Below are 19618 nucleotides of genomic sequence, written 5' to 3'. Positions count from 1 at the left end.
AGAATTTGATAAGGGATATATATATTTTTATGTTAAGTAAAAAAAAATGCTATCTATTTAAATTACAAAAATGCTATTAAACACTAATGAAACTTATATGCAAATTATTTATATATTTTTTAAGATATTTTTTTTTATTGACATATAAATTTAGGATAATTTTTTTAAAAAATAATGAGGATTAATTATTATGTATTTGATAAAATTAAGAGCAAATCCTTGTTGACATTTTAATTTTGATGAGCGACAAAATGAATCTGGGTGGTCGTATCGAGGGAAATAATTAATGTATAATTTATATCATTTAGGGTTGTAGATGAAAGTAATGACGGATTAACAAAGCAGTGTACAACGTCCTGGTAAAGATGATATGCCTATGCCTTGGTATACTGGTAAAAGAAGAACGCAAAACGATATTTCTCAATGTCAGCATTGGTATCCCCCTCTAAAATAAAATCATGAACGACAATGTTAACTCAACAATAAAACGGTCATAAGTATTGTTATAAAGGCCACGACAGAACAATACTGCATACTTTTCCATTAATAAAGTTGATGAAATTGGCCGTACTGTACATTCAAGTTTGAACATTCCTCTAAATATTCATGAAAGTTTCTCAGATAATCGGATAATATTAACTCCTAGTGAAGTGAATGTTAGTATGGAATTAAATAAAACAAAATAAATCTCCAGAGGAGTTCATTTCAAGCGTAGTTCTTTATTATTTTGGCTACCAGTAACTCTAGAACGGGTAAGGCGTTTGTTTAATCGTCATTATTTTCTTTGCTTATCTTTAATAATAGATTCATCATGTTTTGTAGCAATGTGAGGGATTAGGGTTAGCCTAGACAAATAAAGAAATCAGGCAAAAATATAAATAAACTATTGTTGAAATTAACAAACATTAAAATAATGTAAACCAGTAGATGGGTCGATATTAGATGCATATTTCTAAAAGTTGGAGGGCTATCATCAAAAAATTTTTTTAGGGGACTTATCAAGCCTATTATGATATTCTAAAGGTTTATTTTGCATTTGTTCATTATTCATGGCTGATATATCAATATTTGAACAATTATAAAGAGGAAATAGGATGGGGATAGTTTTCTATAAAGAGACCAATTGGCAAACTTAAAAAAAATGGGATCCTTGTGAATAGGTATAGAATAATTTAAATAATCTATAAATACTGTAATATGTATTTTTTTTGGAATAAATATAAAATCCTAAAAATAGAAAACTCCATTTAGTATTTTTTATTGAAAGAATAAATAGGAGTATTGTTAAAAAAGGTAGGATCCTTAAGAATAAATATATAATTTAATTGAATAAAAATAAATATTGTAATATATATAGATTTTTTGGAATAGATAAAAATCCTATATAAAATTATTTATAATAAAAATAATGTACTATGTATATTTTTTTGAGCATTATACAAAATATTTAGCAGGGATAATAGAGCAATGGTGGATCCGACAAATTGGTAAGCTTTTAAAAAAGTAGGATCCTTAAAAATTGTATTAATTTAGTTAAATATTAAAAATGTACTTTGTATATTTTTCAGTTAGTTAAACAAAATATTCATCAGAGAGGGCATATTGTGTGGCCCGGCAAAATGGATAGCTTAAAAATACGTAGGATGCTTAAAATAATATAAATTTATTTAAATTATAAAAAAATAATCGATTTTTTGGAATAGATATAAAGTCATATATCAAATTATTTATAATAAAAACAATGTACTATGTATATTTTTTTGTGCGTTATATAAAATAATCAGCAGGGATAATAGAGCAATGGTGGATCCGACAAAATGGTAAGCTTTTAAAAAAGTAGGATCCTTAAAAATTGTTATATTAATTTAGTTAAATATTAAAATGTACTTTGTATATTTTTCAGTTAGTTGGATAAAATATTCATAAGAGATAAAAGGACATATTGTGCAGCCTGACAAAAAGGATAGCCTTAAAAATAGGTAGGATGATTAAAATAATATAAATTTAATTAAAAAGTTAAAAAAATGACTTGTCTAAATTATTAAGTCTTATCAGGAGATAAAAAGTGATACTTTTGAATTATTCGCTATTCATTTACATTTTCCAGAATTATTTTATGTTTGTTTATAGATATATTCCTAAATATTTTTTTATATTTATTTGTGCGCAAAGTCATGCGAATGAAACAAAATAAGATAAGGGTGATTTATTTTGTGAACATTTATAGAAATGGCCCCAAAAATAAATGATTTAAATTGGAGGAAAATGAAGAATAAAACTATTTACATTCCTACGTTACGTTTAAATTTATCTGTTTTCAGATATAATATTTTAACCTAGATAAGTATTTCCTTATTAAGTTTAGAATTTAGTATTTTAAGATAAGAGTGCACTCGTTATTCATTTCCTCCGGAGATTATATTGGAAGTTAAGGTTGAGCAAAAGCAATATTTATTATTTAAATTCCTCAGTAGTAAAAAAAGTCTATGTAGCCGTTATATTAAAATGAATCCATTGTGTTAATTAAAACCATACAGCATCCTAAATTGTATCATTATTAGTCATCAATTTATAATTTTAGTTACACAACAGTTTGGCTTAATTTTAATAATTCATCTAATTTATGAGATAGATGAGACATTCAGTTCTAGTTTAACACAATTTAATAAACTTATTCAAATATTTAAAATTTTCAAACCAAGAAAATGTGATGAGAAATTCAGTTTAATATAGACTTATTCAAATATTTAAAATTTTCAAAACGGGGGAAATGTGATTGAATAAGGCAAATTATATGAAGTATTTGCTTGAAATTTTATGATATTTAGTGATACTTAGTGAAAGTAAGTGTTAAAGAGTAACCCAGTTTACATTTGTCATAATGTTTTTTGAACCACATATTCAGTTTAATTTAACATAATTTAATAGACTTATTCAAATATTTAAAATTTTCAAAACAGGGAAATGTGATTGAATAAGGCAATTTATTTCAAGTAGTTGCTTGAAATTTTGTGATATTTAGTGAAAGTGTTAATGAGTAACCCAGTTTACATTGGTCATAATGTTTTTGAACCACATAAGATCAACCTGCATTCAAATTTCCTATTTTTTAATTAATATTCTTGATTAAATTTACACCCCGCTTTAACCTAATTAAAGATTCGTATTCTAAATTTATAAAGTAGATAAAACATTTAGTATAATTAACTTAATTTAATATTCTTATTTAAATATTTAAACTTCAGAAAACAAACAGATATAAGTGAATAAGGCAATTATAAGGATTAGTTGCCTGAAGATTTACAATATACTTGTATGATCCATAGCCTTCAGCCTGTTTCACATGAAAATCCTAGAGTGCCCTTATTTAGAGAATTTTTTTAAATTACTGGCATTCCTATTTCAGGAATTCAAGGAAAATGATTAACTTGTTGAACCATCGTCCAAGCAGTATTATTTATAAATATCTATCCATTTTTGCAAAATCAAATGTGATAAAATGTTATTAACAAATATGGTTCCCGTTCTAAATCTCTAAAAATAATAATCGCTAAAAATAATAAAAAATATAATCTATTTAACCGATGACATGGCGTAACGATGACATGACGTCACGGTGACGTAGTGAGGACATCGGAAAATTATAATATAGATATGTGTAATTAATGATATGGAAATATCACCGCCGAAGGCTACGAAATTAAATTTGTTAGGGTGTAGGAATAGGTTTCTGAAAGGGGTTTGCATCCAGTGAATAGCCTATTATATAGATGCTGAGTGAAAGGAAAGGATTTCCCTTCCGATCACAACACTTCCTATATCTTTCCTTTCGATCCATGTACTTCCGATTACAACACTTTCTATATCCCTTTCGATACCTGCCAATCCCTTCATTTCCTATACCTTCTCCTCCCATCTATTTCCCTCCCTATACCTCCTTTCGCCACTCTTCCCTTTCCCCCCTTTTCCTTTTACCCTTACCTTTACCTTCATTCCTCTCATTACCTCTCTCCTTCTCTTCTTTTCCCTTTCTTCCACTTTCATATCATCTTTTTCCGCCTTTTCCCTTCCCTCAAATCCCTTCCCTGACTCTAAAAAAATAAAGGAAACAAAACAACACTACAACATAACATAACAAGAAGAGGAGAGAAGGGAAGATAAGAAAATTTTTTATATTCGCTTAAAATGATATTTACGGAAGACAAATTGCGGTGGGGGGGGGGGGGGTCCCTTTTCGTTATGCGCCTGTCCTGGATAATATAATTTATCAATATTTTATTATAATTTTTTCATAATTGCCATCATCTATCATTTAAATACCGGGCCAGATCAAAAAAAATATTTTAAATACTTTGGCCAGGCCGAATATTTTAAATCGTTATTATTTTTACAAAAATTAAAAAAAAATTAAACATTTTTTAAAAAATTAGGGCTAGGCCTGAAAATGTACCTCTGCAGGTCTCTGATATATAATATATAATCAAAATTGTCATAAGTAGTGTTGTTAAACGGTTTGATTTGAGCAGATTTTTTAAAACGGCACTCAATATTTTATTCGGAAAAATATCACGCAAACCTGAAGAGTTTGCCCATTAGTGGCACAAAGGTTTGGACATTTATTCGCAAAATTTTGAAGTTTAGTCAATAATTTTTGGCTAAAATATTGAGTTAGCCGTTTTTAAAAATCGGCTCAAATCGAGCACACTAGTCATAAGTATAACAATACTGTATGGACAATCCTGTATCCAATACATATTTTATGTATCAAACGATATCCGCAATACATTCGATATCTAAATTATTGTAGGTGTGCCCCTATACATTTACACTGTATCGAAAATTTGATTTTAAATTAGTTTATTTTTTATATCAATTTTACAAATATAAAAGAATATTTAATTTTCACATAAATTAAAATAAATAAATATTTATACATAAATTAAACTAAATAAATATTTATATATAAATTAAAATAAATAAATATTTATACATAAATTAAAATAAATAAATATTTATACATAAATTAAAATAAATAAATATTTATACATAAATTAAAATAAATAAATATTTATACATAATAAAAAATATTTATACCTAGTTAAATATAAAAATATTTAGTGTTTATTTGAATAAATTACATTAATTAATCGGTATTTTACAAATGCCATTTCTTATTTTTTCGATAACTTTTTATAAATACAATAAAAGTATTGAAAGGGATTTTTCCAAAATAAGATATCCAAGAGTGTTTTTGTAAGGCCCGATTTAAGTCGCTTAAAAACGGTCCGATTACGATTTTAGCTAAAATAATATTATATCCTCGAGATTTGGCAAATAGATATCTTTCTGCCATCTATGAGTAAAGTCTCCAGGCTTATATAATATTATTTTGGTTATAATCTTAATCGATCCGTTTTTAAAAATCGACCACAATCGGGCTTTTAAACAACACAATCTAAGACAATAAACATAGTTTCATTGAGGTCTTAAAGTTTATTCTACAATTATAATGTAATAATTAACTCCTACTTTTACAGTGATTGATAATAATGAAATAAAAAAAGCGAATGAAGATAATTATTTTATCCCATTGCAATTTTTGATCTTTAAGATAATGATGCTTAAAATTCATAGGTAGCTACCATACTTCACCCGCATTTCAAGATTGAATAGAGTTGGATTTAAACCCCAAATAGAGAAAAGAAGAGCTGATCAGATTGGAATTGTCAACCTTCCCTATATCACATATATATCAAGCTCCTAGAAAAATGTAAAAAGGACCATCCTTTTTTAGATAAACCTATGCTACATGATGATAATTTTTAATATAAAGAAAACCTAGACAATTTTTAAGCATTAAAGATACACTATTTTATTTAATTTTCCAATTATTAAACAGTTGTTTATAAAATAAATTTAAAAAAAACACTTCCATTCCTTCCAGCACACCGGCTAAGAGCTTGTTCCGCATGGCCAAAAATGTATATTTTGAAGTGATAAGAAGGTTATTTGTTTTAGATGTGAATTTCTACAAATAATTATCAAAATCGTATGAGAAATCCATACTATTCCAAGGATTTTGGAGGAAATATATATAGTATTTAGAATATTCATTTTGGAATTTAGGCGCCCAAATTAAAAAAAAAATTCTATGTTTTTAGTTTTACAAATTATTTAAGAAAACATGATTTATTAAAATAATTCGGTTTTTTCTCACCAATTAATTTATCCTTTAAGAATTAAGAAATCATTATTTTATGAGCGTTTCAGTATTAAATCAAATCAAAACATTTTTTAAAAAAAATTCGTTTTTATTCTAAATTATTATAGGAGCCTTTAAAAAATATTGATTATTTATAAATAAATAGGTCTATAAAAAATTTCCTGATTAGATGATTATGAGTACCCATTCATAATTTCGAAGTGTAAAAACAAAATATTAATAAACTATAAAGAGAAAAGCTCTTATTTTGTATGATATTAATTATGTGTTTAAATATATCACAATAATAGAAATTGAATTTGAAAAAATATATCTTTATTCTCTATTCGTTCCCCATTATTAAAAATGCAGTTACTATAAATTAAAATTATTATAATAATAAAATGTTTGGCAAATTAAAAACGTGAAAATTGTTTTCTGTAGCGTTCAAAATAAAAATCGTCGGTAGCCTTTTCTGGATTGATGCGTTTGTGCGAAAAGTCTGAAATTTTTTTATTAAGGATTATTTAATGTTTTCAAAACGTTATGAATCGAAAAATTAAATCGCTTCATTAGACAATTTCGAGCTAAATTATAAAAAAATTATATTGAGTAATAAATAATAACCCGATTCTCATAGATACAAACTTATTTTATATAAAACTTATTATTATCTATTGGGAAAAATTACCTGTCTTTTTATTGCTCTTATGAATAACTTGAACAACTGGGTTAATAACTGCTTTAGCGACATTTTTTGAATCGTTATCACTAATATTTTTTAGTATAACGAAACTCTCTATGTCTTTAGCTATCGTTTCCTTGATATAACTATCATGGTGGTCAGATTCGATTAAGACAGTAGGTTCTGGTTTAACAGGGATAAGAATAGTTATCGTCTTTTGATTTGAATTATTGATAGAAGCAGGACTGTTGGTATTGCAATATCGTTTGTCAAAAAAATGTTGTCGGGACATAATCTCGGCGTTCCTTTGGTTAGTTGGATTGAGATTAGACTGATCTTTTTCTATTTTAACTTTTTTTACACGTAAAATTTATATTTAATTAGATATATATAAAACAACAGTGAAGTCGACTGTTTCATAGTGTAATTATTTAAAAATAGTATACAACCTAGAAAACTTGTTTCTAGTGGGGAAAATGATCTTTATAATATTAATGTTCCTAAATGTTTTTTGTTTATAATAATTTCACTCTACATCGATTATGTTGAGCAAAATTGACAGCCATATTAGCAGGAACGAAGGAAGACGGTTTGCTTTTGTCAGAATGCTTTGATTCGAGAACCTTTTGCTTCTCAAGTTCGGTAGCTTCGATATTTGCTATTTTTGTCCTATTTGTTAAAGTTAAAATTATAATTTGTGATATTCCTTTAGGCGTGATAAAATTTAATTGAGTTTAATAATTTTCTACAATTTTTTAATTTTAGTAAAATAAAAAATACATAGATTAAATAAGTTTGAAAAAAATTCGGTTAATTTTTATAAAAAAAATTATTTGCCATTAATTTCTCAAAAATTGCATTCTTGTAATTAATTTAATAGGTGAACTTAATGAATATTTATATATAAAAGTTTAGCAATAAACGGTATATCCAACAACCTAAAATAGTGGGTATAAATAATCATAACTCTGTTTACCAAATTTAAAAAAGAAAATATATTTGTGTTTATATAATTATATATAAATATATACTCCAATCCCAAATTGACTTCTGGAATTCCACTCAGCATTTGATTGGACATCATTTCTTCTGATTTATTTTTCTTATTATCGACGTAAGATTTTTTAAGATGATCTGATACGTAATATAGCGCGTCGTTTGGGTGTAGCAAAAATTTTCTAAAAAAATATATAAACTTGTCTGTAATTTTAATTTTTTTAAATTAATATATTTAAAGTAATAAGTACGATGGAAAAAACATATTTGATAGCTGAACCGCCTAAAACTATATTTGTAGTGTACTTATAATTAGAGTATTGGGAGGAGTGTATAAAGATAATAATGGAAATAAAATTTTTCAAATTAATTTATTTCAGAACAAAACTTACAAACAAAAAGTTTATAAAAAGATCTTTGAAAAAAAGAATATTTTTTTTCAAATAAAAATGAGTTAATAAATTACCGTTCGTTAGCATCTTCACTTTTATCTTCAGCCTTACCCTTTCTTTTTTCCAATTCTATTTCGATAAATTTCATCCTTTATAATTGAAGTTAAAATACCCATTTTAATAATATTTTGGATTTCTCCCGTGTCATATAATTTCTCCCAAAATTATCGTGGATAAGAAATAGTCTCACTACATTTAGATCTATAAAATAATCAATTTGGCCCCCAAGACCTGGGTTGGGAACGTTTTCGAATATCTTACATATTACAAATTTTTGAAAAGTATTAGTACTTATTTCAACTAAAATTTCAAAAAGATTATAAGACAGTTTTTTAACATATTAATCAATTAAATGTATAATATATTATAACTAGTAGATAGCCCGTCAAATGACGGGGAATGAGAATTTTCTTCTTACTTTTTTGCATGTTACCTGTTATTTAAAAATAATATCCAATTTTTATTCTTCTTACCCCCTCATCCCTTCAGGCCAGGTTCAATCCATTAAAACTAAGTGCTATGGTTTGAGTAAAAATAAATTTAAAGCATTTACTTGATAATGCCAATATTAATTGTTAAATATTACTGATTACTTATACCTAATATTTAATATTAAAAAAAATTTCCAGGCAAAGTCCAAAGCCATATTAATTATGAAAAATTCTTCCAAGCCCAATGAAAGATCATAATAATTTTGGTAGTTAAGAACTGAAATAAAATATTTAAATAATCATAATGAATTTAAAAATACAATCAAAATTCAGATTTTCATGGGCTTTGGTTTTTTGATCAGGTCAAACCCAGGCCTGCAAAAAATTTGTTTTGGGCCAATGTCTGACCTATAATTAATAATAAAAAAATTCTCAAGCGTCCAAGCTCATAATAATTTTGAAAAATTTTCCCCAAGCCCAGCCCAATATAATTTATAAAAATATTTTCCAAGTCCAGCCCAACCCATAATAATTTTATAAAAATTTTCTCAAACCTGGCCAACCGATAGTAATTTAATTTTTTTTTCCAAGCCTGGAGATAGGTAAATCTCTAAAAACCATATCTATTTTAACCCAGCTCACCCCAACCAAGGCCAACCCATTAAGACTAAGAGTGAATACTCTTTTTTTGAATAAAAATATATTTAAATTAGATTTTACCCGAGGGCCATATAAATATTATGTGTTAAATATTACACCTATGCGTAATATTAAAAAAATTCCGAAGCCAAGTCCTCGCACTTGTGTTTTCTTAAACCCGCAAAAGACCATAATAATTTTGATAGTTGAGGACTGAAATAAGATATATAAAAAGTCACAATGCATTTAAAAATACGATCAGAATATTAAAGTTGCATGGGCCTTGGTTTTTGATCAGGCCTTGCCATGTGTTCAAAAGAAATTTTCAGGCAAATTTCTAGCCCATATTTATAATTAAAAAAATTACAGGAATCTTAGACTATAATAATTATGAAAAAATGTTTCTCAAGTTATGTCCAAGTCCATATTAATGGTAAAAATATTTTCCAAGCCCAGGAAAACCCAAATAATTTATTTTGATCCAGAAAAATAGGTCTGCTGCAATGGGTTTATAAGAATTAAATCTGTCTAATTTCAAAATTATCATCAAATGAAGGGTAAATATCTGATTTACCTATGATTCTACTGGTGAGCTCCTGGTATTTATATGAAATTCATGAACACATATTAAAGTACCATTCTGAATCATCCTAATTTAAATTTTAAACAAACTAAATGATTTATTACTTAGTTACAAAATATTAAATTAAATTTAAAAAATTGTTATTAAATTTTTTTTTCAATCATAGTCAAATTATATATAAGTAAAACAAAAAGGTTATACATTTAATCAAAAATGTTATAATAAGTTATGAATAACATACATTCTACAATTATGAAGTTATGAGTATAAATATACAAAATTTTCCTATCTTATGAGGTTTTATTTGATTTATATTTATTTTGGGGTTATTCTAAAATTTCCCATTATTTTTATAAAATATGTTAATGATATATTTAGTAATTTTATTTGTTATTTATTTGTATTTGTAATTTATAATCTAAAAATCTATTCTTGCTAGATAAGAGTTTGTGTTACCAAAGTGGGCTTTGTCCCTTCCATATCTTTCTTATCTTTTCTGAAACCCTAATATAATGGTATAAAATTCTAAATTATACATAAATTCAAGAATTAAAATAGTATTTAAATAAATCTCTTATTACTATTGAATGGGTACTTGCCATTTAAAGTTATACCTTATTCCTATTGAATTGATACTTGATGCATTTAAAGTTCTTTTTACTCCTAAATATTCAGAAATATATATAATATTAGGTGTGTATTCAGGGCATTCAATACACAGGCAAAATTTAAAAAATGTCAACTATTAATTAATTTATGAAAGTTGCATGGGAGATGGTCTTTTGATCAGGCCTGGCTATGTCTGCAAAAAAAATTTCAGACCAATCTATAACCCATATTTAAAACTCAAAAATCTTAAAGCACCACTATTTTAAATTTTCTCCAATATGATTTCCATCATATTTTTAAATTTTGATATTTCTAATACATGCTCACAGTATACATTGCAACAATTTTACCTCTTTTACTCTTAAATTTTTATTAATAGAGTATATTTAATACAATACACACAAACTAAATAATTACCCTTCAACCCATGGTTTTTTGATCAGGCCTGTCTATGTCTGCAAAAAAAATTTCAGACCAATCTATAACCCATATTTAAAAGTCAAAAATCTTAATGCACCTCATTTTAAATTTTATTCAATATGATTTCCATCACATTTTTAAATTTTGATATTTCTAATACATGCTCACAGTATACATTGCAACAATTTTACCTCTTTTACTCTTAAATTTTAATATTTATATAAAATTTATTAATAAAGATATTTAATTCCATACACACAAACTAAATAATTACCCTTCAACATCTATATAATTAATTTTAAATTTATTTGTATTCAAGTTGGTGCATGCGGTTAAGCATATGCCTTTGAAACGGGAGGCTTGAGTTCGATTCTCGTAGAGAGCAAAAAATTAACATTACACTATATAGTCTCCTTAAATTAAAATACATTAGGGAGATACGAAAACGATCGTGTTATGATTATGGAGATTATATATAATAATTAAGTTAAAATTAAAATAGTATTTAAATTTATAACTTAATCTGAGTTTTTATTTATATATATTGATATTATTGTTTTCTTTATTTGTCGGTTTTGTTTCCTTATTTTTATCCTTAAAAAATCATATAATACTGCATGTCTATATGATGATGGTTTGAGTAACTTATCGACATTTTAAAAAAAATAGAAAAAATTAGTTTCCTGATATTAAAAAAATTGAAATAGAAAACCTGGAAGAATAGTAAAATAATGTCCGCCATATTATTTGACAAGCATAGAACAAACTAATTGCTACAAAGACTCTGCAATTCTATAAACTTATATATATATATTGAAGTGGAAGAGAAAAGTCCTTAATAAAAGGAAAGTTTATCCATTCAATAATGATTTCAAAACGGCATTTATAGCCATTGTTCATCGCGATGTTAAATACCGTTAGATTTATGATAACGAGGAGAAAAAAATACCTATCAATAAGTGAAGCATTATTTATTTTGAGAAATAATGTCGAGACTAATCTGCTTTATCATATAGAAGAAAATTATAATTACTTTTGTTTAAAAGATATCGTTTATATAAATAAAAATATTCTGAAGATGTTCATAAAAGTATTAAATTATTTGAAAGATAATTGGCATAATGTTAAAATATTAAATAAATATAAGATATTCTTATACATTATTACCATCTATCACACCCATTGATTATCTTGGTTAATAATGGTCAATAATTCAAATTATCTTCGGCAAAATAAAAATTTGTTTGAAGAAATTAATAATATACATTTATTATAACGATATTTGATTTTTTTTACAAGCATTTTCATGTTATTTTATATTTGATTTATTTCATAAAATGATAATTTACAGTTTTTGGCAAATTTGTTGCACTCTTTTATTGAAAAAAATCTTAAAAATTTCAACCAGGTACCTTGTATAGATATATTCGAATGCAATAATTTCCCCAACCCTGCCCAAGACTAACTAAATTAATTGCCTCTATCCTCATTACTTTGTCATATAACTCTTTGTGATAACATTATGCGGGCTTTTCCTCTGTCAATTAAATTTTTACATTTCTGCATCCTCATCTCGTCTATTAGTTTCTTTGGAAAAACCGGTTCCTATTTCTAACTCAATTGTATCATCGTCTTTAATAAATTCCGATTTTTGCTTTTGTTTTTGAGAATTTGATAATTGAGACAAATCGACCAAACCTCCAAGTTTAAGCTTGAACATATCGTCATGCTACAAATGCATTTAATAAATAGCTTCATATTTATTATACTAAAAAAATACATCGCAAGAAATTCTTGGAAACACCTTTAAAAGTTTCTTAAATATTATTTTTGTAAAATTCATAAATGGTGTTAGTTGGCATGGATAAGATAACATAAATATTTTATAAAAGTAATAATAAAGAAAAAAATATATCATTTATTGTATATTTTTTTTATATTTTGTAAAAAATTAATCTTTTTATTCAATAGAAGATTTTATTTGCTAAAACTGTATCCAAAACCATTTCAAAAAATTAGAAAAGTTTTTGCAAATTTTATTGAAATCGTATATTTAAATTTATAAAAACAAAAAATAGCTTATTCATTTATTTTCATTAAAGTTTCGAAAGTTTAAGAATTTAATTTTTTGATGTTTTGGACAGAGCCTAATAAAAAAAATAATCCTATTCTCAATTTTTAATTTTGGACTTTTGATGATTTTTTCAAGGAAAATAATCATTAATCATTATAAATTTTGTCTCAATCTGACCTGGGTCAAAAAAATGAACAACCTCTTGGATACATTCCCTGAAAGAGGATCAGGTTAAAATGATATTTGTCATAATTTATTTCAAAATTTGGTAGTTGTTTAGCGTTTGTACTAGAGTTCTACAGGGCTGGTGTAATATTTTAAATGAACTCTAAATTTAGATAAACCCGGAGTGTATCTAGTGCTGAGATACAAGAACTCTACAAAAACCATTGAATTTATAGTTTATTTAAATCAGATTTTTCATTTGTAATGAAGAGTGTCTTAAGATCAATTTTTTTATTTTTTTAAATTTATAAATAATTTTAAATTTTTTTTTTGCAAATTAGATATAAATTAAAAGTAAAATATTTCTTGACTAAATATCAACGCAATAACTTATTTAATATATTAATTAAGATTTTTACTTAATAATACAATGATTAATTTTTACTTACATTCTTACTAACATGTATCCTTAATTTGAATGTGCTTTGAATAATTTTTATGATGAATTTATATATACATCTTGTTAATGAAAATTATTATATATTGATACATAATATATTCCTTTCTCCCAATAACAAAAGATAATAAATCAAGTTTATAATTTGTTTATAACATTTCTATTCATTTCAATGGAATTTGATGGGATACAGAATTATACACTATTGAAGATATACATCATCTATGCCTGCCAATAATGGCTTAGCAATCTGCATTTACAAGCCTCCAGATACATAATACACAAGGGTAAATTGTTTCACCATTCTCATAATAGTGAAGTAATTCTAGATTATGATAGAAGACTTTGAACTTCTTAAATAAGTCCACAGTAGATGTGATATGTGGCAACAATATCTCTTGCTCACTAATGGATATCTCTGATAGAAATATAATCCTGTATCTCATCGAATTCTATTATGAATAAAATGTATTAATCAAATTTTATAAACTTGATTTATCGTCTTTTGTTATTTAATTATGGAAAAGAAGGATAATTGTTGTATCAAAATCAACTATTAAAATAAATATAATAAAAATATATATTAAATTTCATTAACAAGTTGTATATGATGAATTCCATGACAAATCAACAAAAAAATACAATTTTCAACCCGAACTCCTCAGATTTTTAAAATTTAACAAGAGTTTGTATTTATACTAAAATTTAGCCTGGAATTTCAAACAGTAACTGAGATAAGCAAAATGCACTCCCTTTAATTATAAATATCTTTAGATATAATTAAGCTAGAACCTGGAAGAAATATTAAATTAATTTTAACTTTTTGATAACATTTAAATAGAATATAAGATATCTGAAATAGAATACTTTGTAATTCACAATTAGGGAACCTTATATATTTATTTAAAAAATTTGGATTTTTAAACATGCCCCAATTAAGATTTTTAACCAAAATAATATTATGTAAGACTGGAGATTTTTCTCATATATAACAAAAAAGTTTGAACTTCTATTTAAATCTCGTGGCTTATATAATATTATTTTGACAATAGTGTGGTTTTTTTAAATCGATTTGAATTTTAGAAACCCTAGATGATTTTGCTCCAATGATTAATTTAGATTATTTTGTTCTTAAAAAGTGTTTTACCACAGAGAGAGAATCTTATCTTGTTTACTGGATTGACTTTTAATTATATCAACTAGTATCAGCCAGTTCAATGGGTACTCCCAGTGTAGCAAATTCTGGGAAAATTAGGATTATATAGAATTTAAGGTCACTTTTAATACATATATTTCATACAATTATCATATTATTCTATTTGTATGATCTTCTTGCGAAAATTTAGGAATTAAATATACCAATATTAAACTAAAAGATGCATAATTGCAAATGAAAGTGGAAGTTTTAAAAAAATCACAAGATTACACACAAAAGCAAAGGATTCCATTTGGGTTATATTATGAACCAACCATTTTTCAGAAGTCTATGGATAATTTGTTGAAAGAGGGCCTAATGACAAGAGTCTATATTATGGCCATTGTGTCAGGTAAAAAATGACAAGCATTCATCAACCTTCAAACTGTTTTAGAATGAAGAGGTTTTGAAGGCAAAATAGACAAAAGTATAATTTTACAGAGTACTGCTTCGTTTTTTAAGAGTAAATGTTACAAATACATTCCAAAAGATGAAAAAGTAAAAGCCACCCAGAAATCTCCAATGCCTCCAAACATGCAACTAGAGCTTATCTTGGCTTGATCAATTGTTATGAATGATTTATTAAGAATCATCATGAATAGGCAGCACCATTACACTGATTGATGTTGGGCATGAACCAGAATAGAGCAAGCTATTTAGAATTAATTAAACTGTTATTATAATTTATAAGACAATTAATATTTGACTGATTTGCCATTGTACTTGAGATAGGTGCTTCCAAAACGGATTTTGGTGATGACTTATTGTATATTTTATTAAGTGGAATAAATAAACCAATAACCTATGCATTCAGTATGTTAATAAACTCAGAAAAACATCATTCAGCAATAGCTAAGGAAGCTCATGTTGTAGTTTGGAATAGAAGAGTTTCATTATTATATTAAAGAAATAACACTTTTATGGAGAAAAAGTTTAATAAGATGGTTTTGGAAGTTGGCTTAATATTATTTTGATATTATCTATTGGGTTCACAGGGAAAATGACTTGATTTATATTTCGATTGTCAGTCAAGGAAGATACAATAAATTGAATTATACACACTAAACATATTTAGCACAGTTTCCAGTCTAATATTTAATATTAGCATAGCACTATTATATTATAAAACTTTTTTTATAATCATGGTTTAATAATTTTTTTAAATAAATTTTTGACAAAAAAAATTGTTTTTAGGCTGTGTCCTAAATATCAAAAATTGCATAAAAATTATCTAATAATATATTTTAATGGAAAATTAAAATGTTAGCCTAAATGATTTTTTCAATTTTGCGCAAATTACGTGATTCTTAAAAGTTTCATGATTCTTAAAACTTTAATCATTTTTTACTTAAACTTTTGCGAATTGAGGGAATAAAATGACGAACGAATTTCAATTAATGGAAAATATAAGACCTTATAGAAATTTGTGAGATACAGCTGCAAGTAAAATCAAATGGGAAGAGATTATATAAATATTATTTTATATTTTAGGTTCAGGTGCTGCTATGATGAACAGCAAGCACCTTAAATTTGTTGAAGATTTTTACTGGCTAAAAGAAAAAGTGGAGGATATATGTAAGCACACTGAAGCAAGTTTCAGATTAAAACAATCTAAGGATGCTATTAATGTACAAATATCTCCACATGTATTATAACATGAAATTAGAACTATATAATAATCTATATTTTAGGATTATGAGCCAAACATCCAAGATATGTTAAATGTTAAAATATCATCACAAGTATATAACATTAAATTAGAACTATATAATAATCTATATTTTAGGATTTAGAGCCAAACATCCAAGATATGTTAAATGTACAAATATCATCACAAGTATATAACATTAAATTAGAACTATATAATAATCTATATCTTAGGATTATGAGCCAAACATCCAAGATATGTTAAATGTACAAATATCATCACAAGTATTATAACATTAAATTAGAACTAAATAATCTATATCTTAGGATTTAGAGCCAAACACACAAGATATGTTAAATGATATAGTCAATCAGAAACAAATTTTTGAATTTAAAATGAAATTTTCCCTTTATATTTATAATTTTCTATATTATTTTCATATTTATTATTTTTTATATTATCTTCATATTTATGATTTTGTATATTTTTATAATAAAAATTATTATGTTTAAGGCTGTGTCCTAAATATCAAAAATTGCATAAAAATTATCTCGCGCAATTTGCGCGAATTTAACGAAAAAATAATATAAGCCATTTTTAATGGAAAATTAAAATGATGGCCTAAATGATTTTTTCGATTTTGCGCAAATCACATGATTCTTAAAAGTTATACGATTCGTAAAACTTTAATCATTTTTTCCTTAAACTTTTACAATTTGAGGGATTAAAATGGCAACCGAATATTTATTAATGGAAAATATTAGAAGATATAGATATTTATGGTGCACTAGTGATCTTAAATAGAGAGACACCGCTGCTAGCAAAATCAAATTAGAAGAGATTGGTAAGAACTTTGATCTTACATATGAAGAAATAAAGAAAAAATTTTCTGGAATAAAGACAAAATTTAATAAAATTTATGTTTTTATGTTTAACTATAGCAGTGTCTATAGACTCCAAATTTATAAGAATGTAGTTGAATGTTTCCACATGCATGTGGAACATCTGACGAAATTTGTCAGGATAAGATGGAATACTATCAAATATTTTAAAAAGTCCTTGATCTCTAGAATTAATACATATAATATAAATAATATCATATATACCGGCCTTCTAAAAATCTATGCCTTCTTCTACGCTCAGTCGTATCAACAAATAATATAAAAAATAGAAATTGTAAATCATTCATATCAAACATTTTAAAATTGAAAATAAATGTATGAATCGGGACATGTTTCGTATCTCCCAAATCTCCCGTAATTTTTGCGATTCACAAAAATTTTAAGAAATTTTTTTTTTGATTTAGGACACAGCCTAATGAATTTTTATAAAATGTGATTTGAGTCATTTTAGCAGTTTAAATACAAATCAAAACAACACTTTTTTTGCACTTTTTATTGAATATTTATAAATAAATGCTATAACTTGACAAATTTAAACATTCATAAGAAATATAAGGTAATGGTTATTAAAAAATAAATGTATATAAAAATTTTGGAAGAGTTTCTAATTAATTTGTGTACAATGATTGCCCTTAATATCAATAATAATATTTTGTAATAAGCAGTCAGCCTTAACAATTTATATAATATTAGTTTCTAAGGATTTATATAAGTGTTGAACATGATTATCTTCAAATAATATAAAATATAGAATTAGTAAATCATTCACATCAAACATTTTATATATTATAATTTGAAAATAAATGTATGATTCGGGACATGTTTTGTACCTCTTAAAACTCACAAAAGTTTTGTGATTTGAAAAACTTTTGAGAAATTTTTTTTTTAATTTAGGACAGAGCCTTAAGTGAAATTAAAAGAAATTTCTTTTATGCAATCTAGTCAAAAATTTACAAAAAAATTAATGGCAATAAAAGCAACCCAAAACCCAATGCCCCCCCCCTCCTACAAGAATCAATATTATATAAATATTTATAACAATTTTTAAAAATATTTAGCCTATGTTAAAAATATTGAGTATAGATTAGTTGTATCTTAATCTTATTGTAGGTTCCTTCATTTGCATCAAGATATATAAATTTTAATAAAAGGGTAAAATAATTATAATGATTCTATGAGGGTATATACAAATATCCCATATACATGTATGGGGCTAGTAAGGTAATATTTATACATTTTATTATTCTAACATATAAATAATTTAAAATTACTTCTAATGACTTGTTAAATTTCGTATACATTTCTGCAGTATTTATTGTTTCAATACTAAAATATTAATGATTATAAAGTCTAAAATAATGAAAACCTTATTCCACGTGCCTTTTTCCTTAAATTTTGAAGTTCCTTTAAGCATTCTATGGCTTCACTAAAAATAGTTTATAATAACTTTATAATATATATATTACGAATTGTCATCTTCCGGTTCATTATCAGTGATAGTTTTACGAATTTGTTTATTGCGTGTTTTCTTAGGTTTTATTTTGAAAACTTCATCATTCATATTGAACTAAAATTTATATAAATTTTTCTAATACAAACCTATTATAATCACTTGACATGATGTCAAATTCTGACAGTTCAAATATAATTAAAAAAATATATATAACACTTCTTTACGTCAGTAAATTCTTAAATATAATATATAAAATACCATCTCCAATGCTAATCTATATTTTTATAAAAAATTTAATTTCATCCCTAATCTAATTTTATAATATAAACTGACCTCAGTAGACAACCCAGGCATTTGCCCCAGTGGCATGGCATGGTTAGCTAGGTGCTTTCAATAAGCACCAGGTTTTTAAAAATAGCATCAATTTTAAAAAATGGATTATTACCCTTTTATTTTTAATTAGCACCCAATTTTAAACAATTTACACCAGGAATGTATTGTAGGGGGCTGCTGGGGGCTAAGCCTCCCTACTAGCTAATTTTATAATCCATCTTTAATCTTGAGGAGGTATTAAGCTCCCCGACTAAAAAAATTTAATATTTTTTAAAGTGTTCAATTTGAATCCATCTTCTTTTAATTATTCTCATAAATTAAAAAATTATTTTCAAAAATATTTTTTTTCCCATCATATCTTTTTTTTATAGTTA

General features: G+C 25.5%; 1 protein-coding gene across 1 annotated transcript; it reads right to left on the bottom strand.

The window, feature by feature from the left end:
- Window positions 1–6549: 6549 nt before the first annotated feature.
- Window positions 6550–19067, bottom strand: LOC135923761 (splicing factor C9orf78 homolog). Its single transcript, XM_065458689.1, has 9 exons — window positions 18925–19067; window positions 18825–18884; window positions 18730–18784; window positions 12574–12746; window positions 8350–8424; window positions 7919–8065; window positions 7423–7556; window positions 6894–7238; window positions 6550–6704 (listed from the first exon to the last, which is right to left on the bottom strand). The coding sequence occupies exons 1-9, from the start codon at window positions 19017–19019 to the stop codon at window positions 6619–6621; spliced, it is 1170 nt and encodes a 389-aa protein (XP_065314761.1). The 5' UTR covers window positions 19020–19067; the 3' UTR covers window positions 6550–6618.
- Window positions 19068–19618: the final 551 nt, after the last annotated feature.

Source organism: Gordionus sp. m RMFG-2023, chromosome 2 (genome assembly GCF_954871325.1).
Source record: "Gordionus sp. m RMFG-2023 chromosome 2, tfGorSpeb1-WG-v2, whole genome shotgun sequence".
Classification (NCBI taxonomy): domain Eukaryota; kingdom Metazoa; phylum Nematomorpha; class Gordioida; order Chordodea; family Parachordodidae; genus Gordionus; species Gordionus sp. m RMFG-2023.
The sequence above is the reverse complement of the archived record's forward strand: the minus strand, read 5'-3'. Positions and strand labels throughout refer to the sequence as shown.

What these genes read in the sequence shown, in the direction of transcription:
- LOC135923761 (XM_065458689.1), bottom strand. Translation starts at nt 19,019, where the DNA reads ATGAATGATGAAGTTTTCAAAATAAAACCTAAGAAAACACGCAATAAA. An exon ending in AAAAAGGCACGTGGAATAAG is followed by an intron (nt 18,785 to 18,824) that starts GTTTTCATTATT and finishes TTAATATTTTAG; the next exon opens with TATTGAAACAATAAATACTG. An exon ending in AATTTAACAAGTCATTAGAA is followed by an intron (nt 12,747 to 18,729) that starts GTAATTTTAAAT and finishes ATGCATTTGTAG; the next exon opens with CATGACGATATGTTCAAGCT.